Below are 23,268 nucleotides of genomic sequence, written 5' to 3'. Positions count from 1 at the left end.
ACTTTCCATCTCCACTGCCATCATCACTAGACCAACCATCACCCTCACCTGATAAGGTGAGAATCTTCCACAGGGTCTCCTGGCCACACACACTGGCTTCTCTTGAGTCCATTTCTACAAAACTGCAGAGTAGAATTACAAATGGGAATCTGATTTCATCATTCCCTTACTTAAAACTCTTCGATGGTTTCCTCTTAAGATAAATTTCAAAATCCTTAATATGCACTACAAGGCTTTAAAGGATTTGGCCTCACCAGCTTCCCTCAACCACTAAACTCCTCTCCCCCTCACTCCCTCCCTGCTGCAGCCACTGGCCTTCCCTTTGTTCCTCAAATATGACAAATGCTTTTCTGCCTTTGTGCATGCTGTCCCTCCTCCTAGCTTCACCTGGCCAACTCCTACTGATTCCTCAGGTCTCAATTTCAATGTCCCTTTCTCAAGGGCATCTCTCCCTGGCACCACTAGTCTCAAGTTCAAGTCCTCTGTCTCATCCTCTCATAGCCCTTTTCACACGTGATTCCATGGTTATGATATGACTCCTGTTGTCTGTCTCCCACACTACCACGTAAACTTCTTAAGAACAGGAACTATGTTGTTTTGTTTGCCACTGTACTCCCAGCCACCAGCACAATATCTGACACAGAGAAGGCACTCAAATTTTTGCATTAGAACAGGTGACTGAATTAATAAATTGCTTTGAAGCACTGCAAAATTTACAAACATACGATCTAATTAGTTAATATTTTAGACTACGGCCTAAATTATTTTTATTGATTGATTAAAGCAGGAACTCGATTGAGCTATACTACTAGCTAGGCCTGAATAGCCTCAGATATATTTCTAAGACTACCTCATAAGTTAGCTTTTATTCATTTACACATGCCTTTTCCCAAAAGGCTAACATAATTATTTTCCTAGGCATTAATATAATAATGATCATTCTAATAATAATGAAATTATCATTTATAGAGTGTGAAACACCAGGCTTCACTTTACATTCAAGTTTCATAAACTCCATTTTTACAGATGATGAAACTGAAGCTCAGAGAAATTAAGCAACTAGCTCAAAGATAAAACTAGCAAGCGGAAGAAACAGGATCCAACCTCATACTAGCTCAAAAATCAATGGTTTTTTCCCAACACATCATGCCATCTCTAATATCATACTTATTTTGCAATATCTATTATTTGTTGAAAATACATCTATATACAAGTATCTGAGGCTTAACACAGCTTAGAATGATTATTTACACTTTATAATGGCTGCTTAATTCAGAGTCTCATATACAAAAACAAATTCTATCCCAACCGTATAAAACAGCCTGCAACAATTATTCCAAATGACAATCTTGTTCCTTATCCATGTAACCTATACTTATAAATTTAGCCCCCAATTAATTTTCTTCCCTTCAAGGACCTCAGTTAACTTTAATAAATGGAACCATCATATTAGGGGGAAATGTATATATTGATCTCTGTTTTTCAAAAAACTTGTCACAAATGCATTTTGAACATGCAGTTCATAACAAACTCAACTATTCATAAAACCATCCATCGCTGGGCATGGTGGCTCACACCTGTAATCCCACCACTTTGGGAGGCAGAGGCAGGCGGATCACCTAAGGTCCGGAGTTCGAGACCAGCCTGACCAACATGGTGAAATGCCATCTCTACTAAAAATACAAAATTAGCCAGGCGTGGTGGTGCATGCCTGTAATCCCAGCTACTCGGGAGGCTGAGGCACAAGAATTACTTGAACCCGGGAGGTGGAGGTTGCAGTGTGTCAAGATCTCGCCATTGCACTCCAGCCTGAGCAACAAGAGCAAAACTCCATAAACAAATAAATAAACCATCCATCAAAACCAACCAGAATAAAAACTATGCCAAAAGTCATTTTGATACGAATTAATCTACATCACACTCTCTAGCCCAGTATTTATAAATCAGTAACTTTACTAACTGGTAGTAGGCAGTCGATAAAAATTTGATTGATCAATCACACAATAAACACAATTCTACAACAGATGTCCCGCTTTTTTAAGAGAGTAAACAGGAACTATTGCTATTCCTAATAATGAAACACATAACTAGTAAACATTTCCTCAACATGGAGATAAAGGTCATTCAACCCAACTATGTATATTAATTCTTGAAAAGCATTGTTCTAACTCAGTAAACACTTTTAAATCCAAAAGAGCTTTAAATTAGTATTTACGTGTCGTGAACTAGCCTCATTATTAAAGTCATAATACATAATAAAAAGAACGGGGATTTTTTTTTTCAGAGACAGGGTCTCGCTCTCCTGCCCAGGCAACAGTGTGCAGTGGTAAGATCACAGTTCACTGCAATCTCAAACTCCTGGGTTCAAGTGATCCTCCCACCTCAGCTTCCCAAGTAGCTAGGACTACAGGTGCAGGCTACCACACCTGGCTAATTTTTAAATTTTTTGTAGAGACAAAGTCTTGCTATGTTGCCTAGACTGGTCTCAAACTCCTAGCCTCGGCTTCCCAAAATGCTGGGATTACATGTTTGAGCCACTGTGCCTGGCCAGGATCATGAATTTTTTAAAAATTAAAATACAACAAAATTACTTAACACTCAAAACTTACTATAAAGGTACACTAACTAATCAAGATAGTGTGGTACTGGCACAAGGACAGACATACAGAGCAATGGAATAGAATTGAGTCCAGAAGTAAAGCCATACCTGTATGGTCAATTGATTTTTAACAAGGGTACCAAGATCACTCAATGTGGAAAATCATTTTCAACAAATGATTCTAGGACAACCGGATATCTACATGTAAAAGAATGAAGTTTGGACCCTTACCCCATACTACATGGAAAATTTAACTCAAAATGGATCAAAGATTTAAATACAAAAGCTAAACTCAGCCGGGTTCAGTGGCTCACACCTGTAATCCCAGCACTTTGGGAGGCTGTGTTGGGTGGATCACTTGAGGCCAGGAGTTTGAGGCCAGCCTGGCCAACATGGTGAAACCCCATCTCTACTAAAAATACAAAAATTAGCCAGGTGTGGTGGTGGGTGCCTGTAATCCCAGCTACTTGGGAGGCTGAGGCAAGAGAATCACTCCAGCCTGGACAACAGAGCGAGACTTCATCTCAAACAACAACAACAACAACAACAACAACAAAACGCTAAACTCTCAACAGAAAGCATAGATATAAATCTTCATGACCTTGGATTAAGCCATGGTTTCTCAGATAGAACACTAAAAGCATAAGTAACCAATGAAAAAATAGATAGGGTCTAGTATACAGAATACAGAAAGAATTCTTACAACTCAACAATAAAAAGAAAAATAACCCAATTTAAAAATGGACAAAGGATTTGAACAGACATTTCTCCAAAAAAGATACACAAATGGCCAATAAACACATGAAAAGATTATTATAGTCATTAGAGAAATGCAAATCTAAACCACAGTGAAATACCACTTCACACCCACTTAGGATGGCTAGTATTAAAAAAACAAAAACAAAAACAAAACAGAAAATAACAACTGTTAGTGAGGATGTGGAGAAATTACAACTCTCCTACATTGCTGGTGGGAATGTACAATAGTGTAGCTGCTATGGAAAACAGTCTGGCAGCTCCTCAAAAGTTAAACACAGAATTACCATATGACCCAGCAATTTAACTCCTAGTCCAAGAGTACTGAAAACATATATTCACACAAAAACTTCTACATGAATGTTCATAGCCACATTATTCATAGTAACCAAAAAGTGGAAACAACCCAGTGTTCAACTGATGAATATATAAATAAAATGTGTGTCTATCCACACAATGGAATATTACTCAGCCACACAAAGGAATAAAGTGCTGACACATGATATAATATAGATGAATATTAAAAACATAATGCTAAGTTTAAAAAGCCAGACACAAAAGACACATATTATATATAATTCTCTTTATATGAAATGTCCAGAATAGGCAAAAGCATAGAGACAGAACATAGATTAGTGGTGGCCAGGAACTAAAGGTAGGAGAGAACGTGGAGTGACAACTAACGCGTTTGAGGTTTCTTTTGAGGGTGATGAAATGTTGTAGAATTAGATAATAGTGACAGATGCATAACTGTATGGATATGCTCAAAGCCATTGAATTATATACTTTAAAATGATCAATTTATGGTAGGTAAATTATATCCCAATTAAAAAATATATATGTGTATATGTGTGTAACGCTAAAGCTATACGGAACATAGTTTTGTCTTTTGATAATTCAGAAACATCTTGATGTATTTAAATTTATAAACTTTTTCCCGTAGTGTCAAATAATACAAATTTCTAATTAAAAGCACATGCAAAATGTGCATTAGATACATGATTCATACGGCTTCTTTTCTTTTTCTTTTTTTTTTTGAGAGATACGATGTCACTCTGTCCCCCAGGCTAGAGTGCAGTGGCACAATCACAGCTTACTGCAACCTTGAACTCCTGGGCTCAGGCAATCCTTCTGCTTCAGCCTCCCGAGTAGCTAGGACTACAGCATGTGCCACCATGGCCACCTAATTTTTTAATTTTTTGTAGAGATAGGATCTTGCTATTTGGCCCAGGCTGGTCTGGAACTCCTGGCCTCAAGCTATCTTCCTGACTCAGCCTCCCAAAGTATTGGGATTATAGGTGTGAGCCACTGCATTCAGCCTCATATGTTTTCTTAATGTTTAATGAAGAAAAAAAGTTTGGGGAAAGTTTCTTCCTACTAAAATTTGATGAATCTATTAAACCTTGAGAAAAACTATAACCAGTAATCACAAGCCACATGTGGCTATTGAGCGCTTGAAATGTAGCTAATGTGACTACGGTACTGAAATTTAGATTTTATATATTTTAATTCATTTAAAATTTTTTGTTTGTTTGTTTGAGACAGAGTCTCACTCTATTGCCTAGGCACTCCATGGCGCAATCTCGGGTCACTGAAACCTCTGCCTCCCCGGTTCAAGTGATTCTCCTGCCTCAGCCTCCCAAGTAGCTGGGACTACAGGGTGTGCCACCACCCCCGGCTAATTTTTTTAGTAGAGACTAATATTTAGTAGAGATGGGGTTTCACCGTGTTAGCCAGGATGGTCTCGATCCCCTGACCTTGTGATCCGCCCCCCTCAGCCTCCCAAAGTGTTGGGATTACAGGCGTGAGCCACCGTGCCCGGCCTTAAATTTAAATATATATAGTCATGTATGGATAGAACTGGGAAACTGAATCTAATTCCAGGCATTTGAAAGGCAAGGCCTGGCCGGGTGCGGTGGCTCATGCCTATAATCCCAGCACTTTGGGAGGCTGAGGTAGGCAGATCACCTGAGGTCAGGAGTTCGAGACCAGCCTGGCCAACGTGGCAAAACTCCGTTTCTACTAAAAATACAAAAATTAGCCGGACACGGAGGTGCACGCCTGTAGTCCCAGCTACTCAGGTGGCTGAGGCAGGGGAACTGCTTGAACCCAGAAGGCGGGGGTTGCAGTGAGCCAAGATTGTGCCATTGCACTCCAGCCTGGGCGACACGGCAAGACTGTGTCTCAAAAAAAAGAAAAAGAAAAAAAAAAAAAAAGAAAGGCAAGGCCTATGTAACAAAGTGAAAAGTATAACCAAGAAAATAAAATGTGGGCCGGGCGCGGTGGCTCACGTTTGTAATCCCAGCACTTTGGGAGGCCGAGGCGGGCGGATCACGAGGTCAGGAGATCGAGACCACGGTGAAACCCTGTCTCTACTAAAAAATACAAAAAAAAACAAAATTAGTCGGGCGTGGTGGCGGGCGCCTGTAGTCCCAGCTACTCGGAGAGGCTGAGGCAGGAGAATGGCGTGAACCCGGGAGGCGGAGCCTGCAGTGAGCCGAGATTGCGCCACTGCACTCCAGCCTGGGCGACAGAGCAAGACTCCGTCTCAAAAAAAAAAAAAAAAAGAAAAGAAAATGTGATGAAATAGCTTTACAAGAAAAAAGTATAACATCATAACTAATCATTCTATAATACTATCTATATCTCATTTTTAGTTATTTGTACTATAATTTAAAATAAGAAACAGAAATCAGCCAGGTTTGCTTTGTTTTTCATATTTTAAAATATAAAACAGCAAATAGAAATCATTTTTAGCCAGGTACAGTGGCTCACGCCTGTAATCCCAGCACTTTGGGAGGCTGATGCGGGTGGTCCACCTGAGGTCAGGAGTTCGAGACCAGCCTGGCCAACATGGCAAAACCTCGTCTCTACTGAAAATACAAAAATTAGCCGGGCATGGTGGCCGGCCCTACTGAAAATACAAAAATTAGCCAGGCATGGTGGCCGGTGCCTGTAGTCCCAGCTACTCAGGAGGCTGAGGCAGGAGAATCACTTGAACACAGGAGATGGAGGTTGCAGTGAGCCAAGATCGCGCCACTGCACTCCAGCCTGGGCGACAGAGTGAGGCTCCAACTGAAAAAAAAAAAAAGAAAGAAAGAATTTTTAATAATCTAGATTTTAGATAATTATATTCTTAAGAAGAAATGAGACATTCTACTAACTAATGAGTGTATAAACAACTGGCAACATTTTACCGTGTCAGTAATAGGATACACGAAACTTGAAAAACCTTGTGACCACAGCTTTTGGTAATGGTGTTTCATTTTTTAATTCCTATTAAACACCTCTGCTTCATAAAATCAGCAGTTGAGATTACTAACAAACTTTCAGGTTTTTTGTTTTTGTTTTTGTTTTGAGACAGAGTCTCCTCTGTCCAGAGACAGGCTGGAGTGCAGTGGTGCGATCTCAGCTCACTGCAACTTCTGCCTCCTGGGTTCAAGCAATTCTCCTGCCTCAGCCTCCCGAGTAGCTAGGACTACAGGCGTGCACCACCATGCCAGTCCAATTTTTGTATTTTTAGTAGAGACGGGTTTTCACCATGTTGGCCAGGCTGGTCTGAAACTCCTGACCTCAAGTGATCCACCCGCCTTGGCCTCCCGAAGTGCTAGGATTACAGGCGTGAGCCACCACACCCAGCCAACTTTCAATTTTTAATGGTAGAGTTCATTAGTCTTAGGCACTACTAGGGCATATAAATGCAAAACTATGTTTAACAGAAATAGACTAGTAATTATAATTTAAATGTTTTAAAATGAACATCACCCAAGTCTCTGGGATCCAAGCAAGTATCCTTAATAAGTAAAGTAGGCCCAAAATAAGACAAGAAGCAAGATCTTGGATAAACTGGACAGTAAAGGGGGTGGTCATCATGCAGCTCCAGCAAATCGTTACTATGCAGGAACGAGGGCTCAGCATGGCCAGATCTCTAATTTCTCAAGAATAGCTGGAAATGTGGAATTTGTTTTCATGTTTTGTGAAATCTCCCTAATTTGAAATGTTGACAACTAATTTTTTTTAAGTTTAAATAGTGCTAAGACAAAATAAAACACATCAGCTTCTGAATATGGCCACTAATTTGCAAACTCTGAAAAGAAACTCCTAAAACGAAGCCTAAGTACTCAGCAAACTCTAATTTTAGATTAGGAATGGTAAACTCTTACGTAACAATATTTGTCAAACTTTGGGGTGCACTAGTGATCTTTAAAGTTCTCAAGGCAGACCAGACCCTAGAGCTTTACTGTATTAATGTCACATTTATTTCGTATTCCTTACTAAAGTACCAAAGGTAACTCACTCCTTCCATTCATTTTGATGACATTTTCTTACTGCAGCCAAATGGAAATAGAGTGGATGTCTTAAACATATGCTACTGGTAAGCAGTCTAAGAATCAAAACAGTTCGGAAACCACTGGGAGACAAAAGAAACACACTTTGGAGGCTACTTTATACTTTTGAACAGACCTCAAAGAAAATTAATTAGATGGCAAAATTGCTCTCCATTCTATAATAATCAACCAATGTACAACAGGATGGTAGCAGTGCTATTTGAATTATAATTACATAGTTAAACAAAAATCTTGTGTTGTACTTTTTGGTATGGACATAGTAGCATTATAGGCATGAATCTTCTGGGAAAATACAGATAGCAACAAGGAGAAAAAACTGCACAAAACTGCTTTTTCACAAAACCTAGGAGAAAAACAAAAATATAAAAATCCCAGGCCAGGTGCGGTGGCTCATGCTTATAATCACAGCACTTTGGCAGACCAGGTGGAAGGACCGCCTGAGGCCAGGAGTTTGAGACCAGTCTGGGCAATCTGGCAAGGCCCCATCTCTACAAAAAAATTAAAATAATTACCCAGGCATAGTGGCACATGCCTGTCATCTTAGCTACTTGGGCTGAGGTGGGAAGGATCACTTGAGGCCAGAAGTTTCAGGCTATAGTGAGTTGGAATGCACCATGGTATTCCAGCCCGGGTGACAGAACAAGACCCTGTCTCCAACAACAACAACAACAAAAAAAGCCAAAAAATTTAAATCTAAAAAATAAAACCACCGAAGTACCTGAGAACAAGGCTGAGATCAAACAAGGCAGACAATCTATGCTGGGGTGGACAGCAGCTTATAGGGAAAGACAGTGTGGCATGTGATGAGGAGGGCCTGACAGTGGCAGATCTCAGAAAGCAACAGCAACAATACCCTTCCTTAAGAAAAGGGTTGCCAGGCACGGTGGCTCACGCCTGTAATCCCAGCACTTTGGGAGGCTGAGGCGGGTGGATCACCTGGGGTCAGGAGTTCGAGATCAGCCTGGCCAACATGGTGAAACCCCGACTCTACTAAAAATACAAAAATTAGCCAAGCATGGTGGCAGACGCCTGTACTGCCAGCTACTCCGGAGGCTGAGGCAGAGAATCGCTTGAACCCAGGAGGCAAGAGGTTGCAGTGAGCCAAGATTGCACCACTACATCCAGCCTGGGCAACAGAGTGAGACTCCAGGCGGTGGGGTGGTTTACATTGGCATGCTGGAGCCATGTCCCTCCAATCACAGCTGCAAAGGAAGGAGTGGAAAGTTCAGAATTAGTGGCAAAAGACCTTATAGACTTGTTCTGGTTTAGAGAGGCAGAAGACTTGTGGCAACACGGAGAAACACACCTAGATGTCATACGTGAAAAAGACTACCTCTGTGGCAGAAATCTGGAAATCTACCCTGGCCCCATCCAAACCTCCTACAAATAACAGATTGAGGAAAATCCAATTCATTAAGTCACAAGGAAAAAAAGGTAACTGGCATGGTACTGACTGAGAGATACTTTAAGAAAAATGATAGCTAATGTACCAACTGTCAAAGTACACTAAAAAAAAAATTACAATGGAGAAGACAAAAATTATAACTGAATAATTTTGCTTGATTTTAAGAAAATCAGTGAAGCCATCATCACTATGAACAAGACCACAAATAAGAAATACAAGAACTCAAGGGAGAAATGTCTAGATAATAGGAATAGGGAAGCATGAATTGGCAGAACTAAACAAAAAAAAAAAAACAAAATAGAAGAATAAACAAAGCCATCACAGAAATGAAGAAGAAACTGATAGGAGAACAAAGAAGAGACATTGCAGAAAACACAGTAAGAGACATGAAAGAAACAAATGAAAAAGTGTTTAAAAGGATTAAAGGCAAAATAACAGATACAAAAGACATACAAAAGGAGATTCAACATACATATAACTTAGGTCTCCAAAAAGGAAAACCAAAACAATGAGACAAAGTAAATATTTAAAGATATTATTAAAGAAAACTTTCCTGAAATGAAAATACATTTGAATCTAAATATTAAAAAGGCACACATGTACCAGTAAAAATTGAGCTAAACAGTCAATACCACTATATCCTAATAAAGTTACTAGATATGAGAGATAAAGGGAGAATCCCTTTGGGCAGACAGGCAAAAAGACCAAGTCAATAATAGGAAAAACTTCAATCTGGCTTCATATAACATTTAATGCCAGAAGATGTTTGTATAATACCTGTAAGATACTCAAAAAAATAAAGTGTGAGGCAAGGACTTTGTAACCTGCTAAGTTATCCTTCAAGCATAAAGCAACGGGCTGGGCGTGGTGGCTCACACCTGTGATCCTAGCACTTTCGGAGGCCGAGGCAGGCAGATCACCCGAGGCCAGGGGTTCAAGACCAGCCTAGCCAACATGGCAAAACTCCATCTCTACTAAAAATACAAAAATTAGCCGGGTGTGGTGGTGCATGCCTGTAATCCCAGCTAATCGGGAGGCTGAGGCAGGACAACTGCTTGAACCCAGGAGGCGGAGGTTCCTGAGTCAGTGAGCTGAGAACACACCACTGCACTCCAGCCTGGGCAACAGAGTGAGACTCCGTCTCAACAAAAACAAAAAACGTATAAAGCAACAGAAGACAAATTCTGAAAATGTTGTAAGAATAATATCCTCATCTTGTTCCCCTGAGCCCTTATTGAGAGAAACTGCTAGAGAATAAACTTCAGCCAACCAAAGAATGACTCTGCACGAAGTACCTGGGTGAACATTACATTTAACTAAAGAATTAAGACAAAAACAGATGGAAATGAAGTTGATAAAATAGAATGTAAATATTATAGGCTATAACACTGTATAAACTCAAATAACATAAATTGAAAGAAGGGAGAAAGCAGAGAGAAGTATAATAAGCTTACTGATTACCTTGATGTAATAGCTGGGAGTCAGTGTATAGTCTTAAAGCTCAAGTAGTAGAAGCATAAGCATACATAATAGCACAGATGTATATGCTATTTTAAATAAACATTACTGACTAAGATTGGGTGAGGAAGAAGAGAAAGGGGAAGACACAAGGATTAAAGAGTTTTACCTTTGGTCATAGAAGAGGATGAATGGTTACTATCAATAGAGAACTAAGAATATTAAAGTAATAAGACTGAAATACAAACCTTTCTAAATATCAGAACTGAAAAGCAAAGAAAAAGATACTACACAGTGAAAGACTTAACATTCATATGTATATATAAATAGAAAACATAAAATACAATGGCAGAACCATGACAAATTTTTGACATATGAATAAATATAAATATGGATTCAACTCATCTTAAGAGATTTTCAAATTCACTCACAAAGCAAAACCTAACTCCATGCTATATATACTAGAGACACATCTAAATCAAAGCAAATTATAAAAATTGGAGTTTGAAAACAAAAGGATTGGCAAAGATATGCTAGGCAAATGTAAACAAAAATAAACCAAAAAGTATCTTACCCAGCTCTTTCTGACTCCAGAACTTGAGGTCTTACTACAAACACTACAAATACTGCCCCCTGAGCTTCTGTAATAGTCTATGTGAAGGTGTGTGCATGCATGATTATATATATTTCAAAATAAGTATCTAAAATAAATTATTCAATTATAAACTATACTTGAAATAAGAACAGACATCAAATTTGTAGCACCACCAAATTGCTGAGTTTAAAGCATTTAGTAATATTTACCTTCAATTACCTACCACAGGGATGGAGAAGAACAAAAATATTTCCTTCCATGATATATTTTCCATAGAAAAATCAAAACACTGTACTGAAAACTCTTCTCCTGGATTTATGTCAAAATCAGTCGTCAGCCAGGCGCAGTGACTCACACCTGTAATCTGAGCACTTTGGGAGGCTGAGGCGGGTGGATCACTTGAGGTCAGGAGTTCGGGACCAGCCTGGCAAACATGGTGAAACCCCACCTCTACTAAACATACAAAAAATTAGCCAGGCATGGTGGTACACGCCTGTAATCCCAGCTACTCGGGAGGCTGAGACAGGAGAATCGCTTGAACCCAAGAGGTGGACGTTGCAGTGGGCCAAGATCGTGCCATTGCACTCCAGCCTGGGTGACAGAGCAAAAAATAAATAAATAAAAAAAATCAGTTGTCAACCTAACATCATGCAGTAACTCCTCACTCTGATGACAATCTACTTTCAGGCACCCAAAACCAAAAATTCCAGTGGAGTTTTTGTTCTCCACGTGAGTAGAGAGCCTTAAGGAAGTTAGATTTTATGAAATTTCCATTATACTACAACATTTCCATTGAAGCACCAAGTTTTTAACCTCTTGAAGAAATCTATAGCGATATTACTTTCAGATGTTTAAGAGTTGTATCTTCAGAAAGAGATTTCATGCCTCAAAAGCAAAAGGGCATATGGGTAGTAAAAATTAAGAAACACTCTAGGAACATTATCTAAAGGTCAATATTGGCTCTTCAAATACAAAAATCAACTGGTGGCAACATCAATCCAGTTAATGCTTCTGGGGAAGTAACTGTGAAACCTCTTTCAATTTCAACATCTATAACAAAAGGAGAAGTGATAACAGTACCACCCTGATAAAATTATTGTGAGCATTAAGTGACTGAAGCACTTTGGTCACTGCCTGGTTTATTTTTCAATAAATCTTAGCTAATATCATCACCACGAAGATACATATTGCATCTCTTAAATGAATTATAATTACTAAGAATTCAAAGGAACTCAAATTCCTTCAAAGCCTCTCCCTAAGTCCCCTATTCCCTCCCTGTCACCACCTACCACTGATGCTAGATCAGGAGGACCTCCTTTTTACCTCCCCTTGTACCCCTGTATATTTTCATTGTTGGTGCAGTCTCCCAACCAAGGCTGCTGTGAGCTCCTTAAAGTCACTGATTACGTCTTGTGCCTATGAGGTACCTCCAGGGTACCTGTTCCCACAGATAACTGAAGTTCAATAAAGGTGTATTAAACTAGTAAATGTGGCCAGGCATGGTGGCTCATTCCTATAATCTCAGCATTTTCGGAGGTCAAGGAAGGAGCAGCCCTTGAAACCAGGAGTTCAAAACCAGCCTGGGCAACAGCAAGATCTCATCCCTGCAAAAACTGTTTTTATAATTAGCCAAGCACGGTGATGCACACTTATAGTCACAGCTACTTGAAAGGCTGAGGCAGGAGAATCGCTTTTGAGTCCAGAAGTTCAAGGCTGCAGTGAGCTAGGATCTAGCCACCACACTCTAGCCTGGGCAATAGAGTGAGAATCTCTCTCTCAAAAAAAAAAAAAATTAACAAATGTGGTATTGTAAGAGATTATATATATTAAACATGATGTGATTCAAGGTTTCATATTTTGTGGACTGCAATGACCTTGATAATACACCTTTCAGGAAGGTAGGCAGCTAGGGAATCTCAGAACCAGGAAAGGAAAAAGAGAACATTTAGCCCAGTGCAGTGGCTCACCATGCCTAATCCCAGCACTGTGGGAGCCAAGGCAGGCGGATCACTTGAGGTCAGGAGTTCAAGACCAGCCTGGCCAACATGGTGAAACCTTGTCTCTACTAACGATACAAAATTACCCAGGCACGGTGGTGGATACCTGTAATCCCAGCTACTCGGGAGGCTGACGCGTGAGAATCACTTGAACCTGGGAGAGAGAGGTTGCCGTGAGCCAAGACTGTGCCACTGTACTCCAGGCTTGGCAATAGAGTGAGACTGTCTCACAAAAAAATAAAAAAAGATCATTCAAGAACTAGACATTTATTGAATACTCTGTGAGCATCAGGTAACAAATCAGGCCCTAGGGTTATAAGGAAGATCCATCCAGTGGGCCCAGAGTAGGTAAGGATCTCACCCCTACCAGTGAAAACAGATTTAAAGTTAAAGCTAGACCACTAACTCCCAGAGTTTTCCAAAATCCCAGTGCTCTTTCCACTAGAACAATGCCTCTCAAATGTGGACTGCACTCATAGTACAAAACACATTCTGAAGCACCACTCAGTATAAACACATGCATTTCTGATATATTCTATTGAATTCTATTTTATTTCACATTCTTAAAATGTTCATCTTCACATACTAAATTGGTTTTATGGCTCGAAGGTTACAAGATATTGCTCTCGAAATACATTTTTGAAACTTTCTGTAGAATTTCAAAGTCGGAAATAATTCCTAAAAATTATTTTGTCACACAACGAATATGTATCCCTCCCCGAAAAGCAGGACACTATCAAATAATCACATAACCCAGAAAAACATGGCAGCTGTCAGTTAGGGAGTAGGAGGTAACTAAACGTAATCTCCATCAGCTTTCCCTAAAGCCCCCCCAAATAATGCCCAATTTAAGGAAAACTGTTTGCTACGTAAAAACAGCTTGGCAGCAAGTCCCCTGGCACCCTAGCTCCCTTCCAGCCAGACTTTGGCCCATGACTCTCTCTCATCCTATATAAAAATAAAAATTCTGGAGTTTCTATTAACAATAAATATTTTTTAAGTATTTCATGCACAGTTTTTTTTTTTGAGACAGGTCTCTGTCGCCCAGATTGGAGTGCAGTGGCATGATCACAGCTCACTGTAACCTCGAACTCCTGGACTCATGTGATTCTCCCACCTCAGCTTCCCAAGTTGTTGAGATTACAGGCATAAGCCACTGTGCCTGGCTGAGACTTTAATTAAATGTGTTTGGATGACAATTCCTTTATTAAAATAAGTAAATGAAAATAAAAATAAACTATTTTAAATAAATCGAATACATTTTGTTTGGTATGAAACCTTTCTCTGAAATTTGCCAATCATCACTTAAACTCCAGGGGGTGGGGTACTGATTTATCCTAGATCCAAATAAAGCATGCAGAAGTGGATCATTAGTTAAGCTAGTATCTCTTTTGGTTTGCCCTTGAAATATTAAGACAAAGGCAATATAAAACGTTTCCTCAACATGAGATATCTGTACAGCACTTCCTACTAAAGAAAATGTAAAAACAGGCCAGGTGCGGTGGCTCACGCCTGTAATCCCAGAACTCTGGGAGGCCAACGTGGGCAGATCACAAGGTCAGGAGTTCGAGACCAGCCTGGCCAACATAGTGAAACCCCCATCTCTACTAAAAACACAAAAATTAGCTGTGTGTGGTGGCATACGCCTGTAGTCCCAGCTACTCAGGAGGCTGAGGCAGGAGAATCGCTTGAACCCGGGAGGTGGAGGTTGCAGTGAGCTGAGACTGCGCCATTGCACTCTGGCCTGGGCAACAGAGCAAGACTCCATCTCAAAAAAAAAAAAAAAAAAGGAAAATGTGAAAACAACAATCATTACTACTTTAGTAGCAAGCTGGGGATGAACAAACCCCAGTGTCTTCAGAGTACTTTTTAAAATGTGTAACTTAAAGTCAAACACAGACCAGAAAATCCCTTTTCCATCTTCTGTGTCTACAGACAGTTCCTCAGCTCTGAGAACACAAACTAAAGTACAAGAATGTTCATTTAAATTCTTGGGCTTACTGGCCTCACCATTCCTCATCCAAGAAGCGTGTATGAATTTAAAGGGCTCATTTTTGTGATGAGTTAAGAGACAGTTTAATAAAACTTTAATAAATCTTCTTGTCTTTCATAAAAGAAATCTGTTTAGAACTAAGGAAAGATTTTTTAATAAAAATAAAATTTAGTTTTCCTAAGAAAAGAAAATCATGCTTACTATATCAGCTTTGTCCAATAGTACTTGCTGTGATGATAGAAGTGTTCTGTATCTGCACTGTCCATACAGTAACCACTAGCCACCTAGTACTGAGCACTTGAAATGTGATTGGTGTGACTGAGGAGCTAAATGCTAAATTTTATTTCATTTTAATTAATTTAAATTTAAACAGTGACATGCAGCCAGCGGCTACTATATGGGGCTGTGTAGGTTAGATAATCGGCATAAGTCCTCATCAGCAGGGCTGAATAATTCACTCATATTACATGGAATGTCATAATTTGGAAAAAATATATATATATATATATATTCCATACCAATATACCAATATTCAGTTTTTAGCTTCCTAATTAGTATTTAAGGTTTCCTCCTAAGTGGTTTCTCAACAAAGTTTTGGCAATTTTTATTCTAAAACACGAACATACTTAATCTGTTGAGCAGAATTCCTTTGGCAATGTTCAATTTTCCATCTGTGAAACTTGGGCATAGGGAAAAAAGAACTTCTTCACAAGCCCACCCTCCTATTGATGTAAAGGGAAGAAGTGAAATATATTATCTAAAGAAAGGCTAATATAACCCCTGAGATTATTTTATGGGTACACCTGTTCATCAACCTCTGCTTAGATGTGCTTCTTTAAACTCAGCTGAGGCTTTCAACCAAATTCATTCCTATATTTGTTTGACTTCTTGACTATTTTCTGTTATGATCAGACTATGACTAGGCCCTCTGAAATCAAGTATTCTACCTATAGGAAAACCTTTTAAAATATATACATTAAAACAGTCTATATTTAAATGAGACAAACTGATCAAATTGTCAAAATTCAGTAGCCTGAAGAAGAGCAGACGCTTCAGAGAGACTAAAATATGCAGATCATGCCAAGACCACATTCCAAGCAGGTGGCAAAAGAAATGACACAGTTCTATGGTCAGCAAGGAAGAGATACCCCAAGAAAATACGCTTTAAAATACATTGCAGCTATGCTATGGCCACAGGGCAACTAACTTTGACTTCAAGCAGCACCACTGCACTCCTAATCTCAAGGTCAATGCCAAATTAATTTTACCTTCCCACCATGCTAACAATTAAATACACTATACACAAGCACAAACATTTCAGTAATTTCATTGTTAAGCAGAATGAACTTCTAGAATGGGTTTCTGAAAATACTATAAGCTAATTTAAAACAAGCAAACTTGAGTATACTATACAAGAATAAAGCCACTAGTACCATATAACATATATTTGGGAACGCTCAAACTATACCAAGCCAAGCAACTCTAAGACAGCGCTGTAAGAATTCAGCACCATAGACTAGAACTTCATTTTTTTCTCTACCGCTGCTATTGCTACCACCAAGTCCTAAAAAAGGGCTAGAAGAAGCTCACCTACTATATCCAAAAAGCATTGGAATCTCAACAAGACAGATGACAAGGAAGCAATGCATACACTATCCCAGGGGCTTCAGCTCTTGCATAATAATAAATGCCACTGCCGGAAGGAGAAAAGGCTTCATCTGGGGCAACTGAGAATACTCAGACATAGCAAGAGTCTGTCAGACTCCATAAAAGCTGTATACTATCAGTCCTTCTCTTGCATGTGTGGATAAAATGTGCAGGTGCAGCCTGGGCAGGAAAGAGGGAGACAGAATTTCAAATGGAGAACTGCCATACTGCTTGACCCTGGGAGTACCCTCCTCACTCTGCCAAGCTACGAACCACAGCCTCTACCCACCACAGCATCTGCATCATCTCCAAGGAGCCTGCCTATCAGGTAGGAATTTCTGTGCTAAAAGCCTCCACATCTGACAAGTGCTAAAAACCCCTATGATTTTTTTCCTTATCTTAATTCTTAAGGGAAAAAAATGAAATAAACAAAATAAACGACACAGAATTTTCACAGCAAGGGCATAAGTTCTCAAAGTATATAAGGTTTATCTCAGAAAATAAACACTTCTCATTTAGTTCTATAAAAGTCCACTTCTGAATAGTGTTACTCTTGCTTCCCCAAATGCAATTTAAAGGCAGAAATCACAATCTATTTAAAGACACTCAGAAGATAAATTAGCTTAACAAAGTTAACTTAATTTTTTATATTTCATACTCTCAGATTTATGAGATAAAATACAGATTCTAATAAACAAAAGAAACATACATAAGAGAAAAGAAAGCCATTTTTGCTTGCTCAAAAGCTAACAGTACAATATCACATTAAATGAAGAAACTTATTAAACTATCTTAGCACAAATATGGTTCCATTGTTTTTCTAAATTTCCAATGTTTATGGGCATCTTCCATGAAGTAGATGAAATATCTTACATCTTCACTTTATAAGCTCTCGAGTCCTATACAATGCACTCCTGAATTCCTCTACCAGAGCTTTTGCAGACCAGTTTTAATAAATGTATGTCAATCACAATAAAAACACTAAGAAATTTACCAATACATAATTATGAAATTATACTTCTGAAAACATCAGTCTTCCTGGGATTCTGAAGAGAAATCCAATAGAACTGTTTTCTTTTTATTTTTTTGAATAGTGAAGACATGAAAGCATCCTCAACCCAAAGTGTAATATATATTTAATCATGGTTCGTGACAAATTTTTTCTTATGCATTAAAGAAAAGTGTTCTCACTCTTACCTGTATATCCAGCATACCATCCCCAGGAAGCCACCATTCCTAAAAGCCATTTATACATGATTCCTTCGATATACCAGAACCGCTTACTGTCCAGCACTCGAAGGGGCTGAAGTATAATTACATAGCAGATGTAGGATGGAATAGCAACCAGGTTGTTGACGACCATGAAGGCAAACCTCATCAGTGCTTTCACCAAGAGCCAGCCCAGCCACGGAGCTTCTTCCAAAGTCATAGCCATTCTCACATTGGACTCCGTCCTGTCTTTCTGGGGTGAAAGAAAAATTCACTTAAAAAGGAAAATTCATTAAATATATCTAAACAGTCACCAACATAGAAATCGCCCCCAGCACAAAATAAAAAAGCGAGGGTCGAAGCTTTCCGGGTGCAGTACCTCGGTGATCTCTCAGGGGAAATTCCAGAGGGGGACAGAGAGAGAGGGAGGAGGAGCCGCACAAGGTCAAGGGAGCTGTTCACCGAGGCACGGAGTATGTCACAATATATTTAGCAAATGATAACACAATTCCCATTCAGTAATCGGTGGCCGTCCCCGCACCGTGTCTCACTGCGGTCGTCTATTGGACTTAGAAAAACACATCCACTCGCTTCAGACACCCTCAGGATCTCCAAACTGAAGACACGAGTGACATGACCGCAACAGGGTCCTCTCGATCAGATTTCCCAGATACTAAGGACCTCGGTCTCCTCACCACCACGATTCCTGCACACTGATGCATTCCTTTAAAAGGTCTCTGGCTCTAGCGAAGAGTTACCCTCAAAATTCTCATTTGTAGCAATAGGGTTTTTGTTTCCCTTTTTTTTTTTTTTTAAAGAAAAAAATGGGGGGGCCTAGAAAAAAAGCTTACAAGGTGAGAGGAAGAAAGTAGGGGGTTATAAGGCGAAAAAGAGGAAGGACAGCAGTAGGGGGAGGGGAGCAAAAGCCAGAAAGAGGTAAAAGCCAAGGAACTGGGGATGAAGAGAATGAGATCTCCGACCAGAGGGCAGGGAAGCGGGGGATGATGAAAGGAGCAGAGAAGAGGCGACCGCAGAGCGGGGGGCCGGTGGAGCCTGCAGCGGTTTCCGCGGATGTGGAAGGGTCGTGGCGGCGGGCGCGGCCCGCGCTCCGGGCTCACCTCGGCGGGCGCGGACGGCGGGCGGCTGCGGAGCGCGGGGGCGGGTGTCCCCCGCCGAGGGGTCGCGGTCATGGACGCGGCGGCGGCCCAGGCGGCCCGAGGCGCGGCGCGAGCGGGCGCGCTGGCGCCCTACTCCCCTCGTGGCTGCCTGCGGACAGAGGGACGGCGGGGACTCAGAGGCCGGACCTGTCACCGGGGCGGGTCCCGGGGAGGCGGGCGGATGCCCCGCGCCCCCGCCTCCTCCCCGGGGCCTACCGCGCCCTCGTCCCTCAGGCCGCTGCCGCCTCCCCGGGCCACGAGACGACGACGCCCCCTTCCCCGCCCCCAGCGCCTCCCCTGGCCCGGCTCCGCTGCCGCTCCGGGGCCTGCGACCGCCGAGCCGGGGGTTACCTCGGGCTGGCCGGGCCCCGGCCGGGGCTTTGGAAGTCAGAGGAGCCGGAAGAATGCATGGCCGGCGGCGGGGCCGGCGGAAGAAGGCGGCGGCGGGGCCCTGCCCCGCTCCGGCTGTGGCGCGGCCCGCGCCCGTTCCCCGGCGGCGCCGAGACTCGGTCCCCAAGGGCCCGGCCGGGTTCGCTGGGACTGGCGGGGAGGGGCGGCGGGAGGAAGCGGCGGGAGTCGGGACTGCGGCGGAGCCGCCCCCACAGCGCCCTCTAATGAAAGCGCGGCCGCCGCTGCCTGGCCCGCTTGCCCCGCCTGGCCCGCGCCCCCTACCCCTGCACCAGCGAGTCGGGGCTCTCGGGGCTACCTGGACGCTCGGCCAGGACCTCAATGAGTCCAGAACATACTGAGGGAAAGGGCCGCTCGGAAAGATCTAGGAATGAACACCCATCCTCACACCCCAGGAGTGCCTTGGTTTCAGTTGAGAGCCCCTTTTGAGCCAACACGGCCGCCTTTCATTGTTAGGGCGCTTTTTCTGCCCAAACTAGGACCTGTCTCCTTGACGGCTAAATGTCCACTTTTCATTCTTAATGAAACCCGGTTGCACTCATGGCTTTTCTTCTTAACCTCTGCAGTGTATTATTGTCTAGAGTTTCAAATTCATTCTTTTTACGGTCAAAAGTCTTGTTTCAGGAAAGCAGCTGGAACATTAATGGCAATTCCATTTTCCCATTCATCGCCTCCGCCCCCACCACCCCACCAAGAAACTCAGTGGAAATGAATGGTCTACACAGAGAAACTGAAGTCTGGTTAGTCAAGAAGGAAAAAACAGCCAAGTGCCAGCATTAAGTAAGTACTCACCCGCCCCCGCCCCGCCACCGCCATAAAAAGAAAAACCGAAAACACAAAAAACAGTGGCCATGGGAACTCCTAGACAGACCCCATCACTTGGGATACTATAGCTGCATTCTGGTTCAAAGGCTGGACCACCTGAAGGAAAATAGAGAAATAGTCCATTGACCTACCCTCTTGAGCATTCTTAAATGATCTGCCTAAATTTTAGTTTTTAAAAACCCTGTTTATAAAACCTTATGTCCCATAAGCACATTTGTAAATGGAGGGGATGGGGCAAGGCAGATTTTACACTCCCTAGGGAACTGCCGTATTTGAATTAGAATGCCACCTATTCTGCCTACTTTGAAAATGTTCATCACAGCGTTTGCTTTGGACTCTCAAATTTCTTTCAGTTCCTCTTAGGTCCACAAGTGAAGGAAAGATATGCCCCATTCTATTCCTTGCATTCTCTATTGACAAGGTAATAAGATCTTTAAGTAAATCTCATGAGAGAGAGAATATGTATACTTTATTATTCAAAATATGTCTTTATATTCTTAAGTAAGATAGATGAGGCACATATTTATTTCCACAATCAAGAATAAACTCTAAGGATTCCATCTGGTCCATCCCATTCAGCTTTCCCACATGCTGCGTAAACGTTGGCTGACACCTGGAGAGAGATAACCTACAATGGGATTTACACGTGATTCCTGGATCAGGGACCATCTGCCAGAGGACCAGACACAGCAGCACTTGATGAAATGCAATTAGTACCAGGCCCAGAATTCATTTTCAGGCTCAGAAAAGAGCCAGAGGTTGGGCAGGACCTCTGGCTCTTTAGTGTACAAAAACAACACTTGAAGTGTCTACCAAAGAGACAGATTCTTAGGCATCATACCAGAACATTTTAATAATCTAGGTCCAGTGGACCTGAGAACCTGCTTTTTAAAAAGTATCATAGGTGATTCTGATGCAAGTAGTATGCAGACCTTGCTTTAAGAAGCCCTGACTTAGAGATATTCTGAGATGATCACATTCTCTTCTAGACCCTTCATAATTTTAAATCATTTGATCATATGTATTCTCATGTGTGTTAGTCAGCTAGAGCTGCCATAACGAAATACTGCAAACTGGGTGGCTTAAACAGTAGAAACTTATTTTCTCAAAGTTCTGAAAGCCAAAGTCAGAGATCAAAGTGTGGGGAGGTCTGGTTTCTTCTGAGGCCTATCCCCTCAGCTTGCTGATCACCATCTCTCATTGGATGTTCACTGCAGAATTCTGCCATTTCAGTATCTGCTTATGGAAGGAGTAGGTAAGCCCTAATCTCCTTGATCTTTTCAGATATCCTCCTATTAACTGCTTCTAACCTCATTAGACTTTTCTTGAAACTCAACAAACAGTACAACACATTATGTTCCAGGTATAGACATGCTCTGGTTTTGTGCCAAGGGTGTAGGAGAGGGGTTATCTTCTTAACTTTCTGACCACAATATCACAGTTTCAAGATAATTCAGCTCCTATAATAGATAAGAAACTGTTAGGGCTGACTTCTTAAGGGAACAATTTCAGATGATGCTTGTATTTATTTCTTGCATTTCGAAGTTCGTTTTAGTTAGTTTTACCTTCCTCTTACCTATACTACAATTTTTTTGCCCTGCCTCCTTTCAACCACTTAGGAAGCCTCCTGAGATTTTTCCATAGCCTATTTTATTGCACCACGGACAGAGAGATGTATGAATGCTCTGAATGACTGTAACAGGAAGGTTGAAAAAGCCAGTTCTCCAGGGTAGACTGTTCTGTGGAAAACAAGGATCTTCTTCAATGACTAGTTAGCTGCTAGTCCCCTATCCTGCTACCTTAGAGCCATCTTTATCAAAACACAAACAACATGAAGCCAACAATTTCAACACCTTCATGTACATCCCAATAGAGAAAAGAGGGAAACGAACAGACCCCACCCTATAGCCACAGACGTTATTGTTTCTGTTTCGAAAGCCCACATTTGAACCACAAGAGAATGGTCCTTTGAAAAAGAAAGGATTTCTTATATTTCTTGGAATCGCCAGTCATTTGAAAGCAATCTAACCACAATACCTTAGAAGGTTTAATTCCACCCATCTGGTCCACATACACACCACAAATTAGGTTATAATCAGGGAGAGGTTCCCTTGGGCCGAAGAGTACCCCCGGGCCCTCTCTTTTTCCTAGTGGCAATTATAAAAACATTTTACCTACCTGTATTGGCTTCTGCACTAAAGCTCCAATGAACTATTTACTGTCTAGGGAGAAACCCTACCAGCAATAACCTTCAATGACTTGGCACAGGCCCCCTACATTACTAGGAAACAGTTGCAAGCTTGAAATCAGCAGCCCAGAAGAGTCATGCATTCTGACTCTTGTCAGCTTTAATTTCAAACAAAAAATGGACTTATATATGGATGTTCTCTTCTATATTCATGTCAATAATTATTTTATGTAAAATGCTCCAGGGCTTATAACCTTAAAATTTTTTAGACAGGGTGAGCCAAATCATCCACACTTGGCTGAGTGTGGTGGCTCACGCCTGTAATCCCAACACTTTGGGAGGCTGAGGCAGGCAGATCACTTGAGGTCAGGAGTTCAAGACCAGCCTGGCCAACATGGCGAAAACCTGTCTCTACTAAAAATACAAAAGTTAGCCAGGTGTGATGGCGCCCACCTGTAATCCCAGCTACTCGGGAGGCTGAGGCACGAGAATCGCTTGAACCTGGGAGACAGAGGTTGCAGTAAGCCTAGATCATGCCACTGCACTTTAGCCTGGGTGACAGAGCAAGACTCTGTCTCAAAGAAAAAAAAAATCATCCAGACTTGACTGCAACTCTCAGCCATTTCAGCAACTCTTTTTATTAACATGATTGACCCTAAACAATACTGTAAAGTAAACAATT

The 23,268-nt window shown here is 41.4% G+C and overlaps 1 protein-coding gene and 1 long non-coding RNA gene across 8 annotated transcripts in view; one reads left to right on the top strand and one right to left on the bottom strand.

The window, feature by feature from the left end:
• Positions 1–19,708, bottom strand: part of LPGAT1 (lysophosphatidylglycerol acyltransferase 1) — a 101,303-nt gene extending 81,595 nt beyond the window's left edge. Inside the window, exons 1-3 of one of the 6 annotated variants that reach the window (XM_032136628.2) lie at positions 19,517–19,708; positions 19,127–19,274; positions 17,997–18,261 (exon numbers count right to left, since the gene is read on the bottom strand). In XM_032136628.2, coding sequence (XP_031992519.1) covers positions 17,997–18,261; positions 19,127–19,198 — 337 coding nt within the window. In that variant the 5' untranslated portion in view covers positions 19,199–19,274; positions 19,517–19,708. Of the gene's footprint in view, positions 1–17,996; positions 18,262–18,387; positions 18,437–18,988; positions 19,098–19,126; positions 19,284–19,516 lie in introns of those variants that run through there. The other 5 variants (XM_058430561.1, XM_058430564.1, XM_058430560.1 and 2 more) reach the window with 5 other exon arrangements.
• Positions 18,549–23,268, top strand: part of LOC116457891 (uncharacterized) — a 23,080-nt gene continuing 18,360 nt past the window's right edge. The window contains exons 1-3 of one of the 2 annotated variants that reach the window (XR_009210745.1): positions 18,549–18,741; positions 20,198–20,353; positions 20,978–21,757. This is a non-coding gene — a long non-coding RNA (uncharacterized LOC116457891). Of the gene's footprint in view, positions 18,742–20,197; positions 20,354–20,977; positions 21,758–23,268 lie in introns of those variants that run through there. The other variant, XR_009210744.1, reaches the window with a different exon arrangement.

This window comes from Hylobates moloch, unplaced genomic scaffold (genome assembly GCF_009828535.3).
Source record: "Hylobates moloch isolate HMO894 unplaced genomic scaffold, HMol_V3 SCAFFOLD_18, whole genome shotgun sequence".
Taxonomy (NCBI): domain Eukaryota; kingdom Metazoa; phylum Chordata; class Mammalia; order Primates; family Hylobatidae; genus Hylobates; species Hylobates moloch.
The sequence above is the reverse complement of the archived record's forward strand: the minus strand, read 5'-3'. Positions and strand labels throughout refer to the sequence as shown.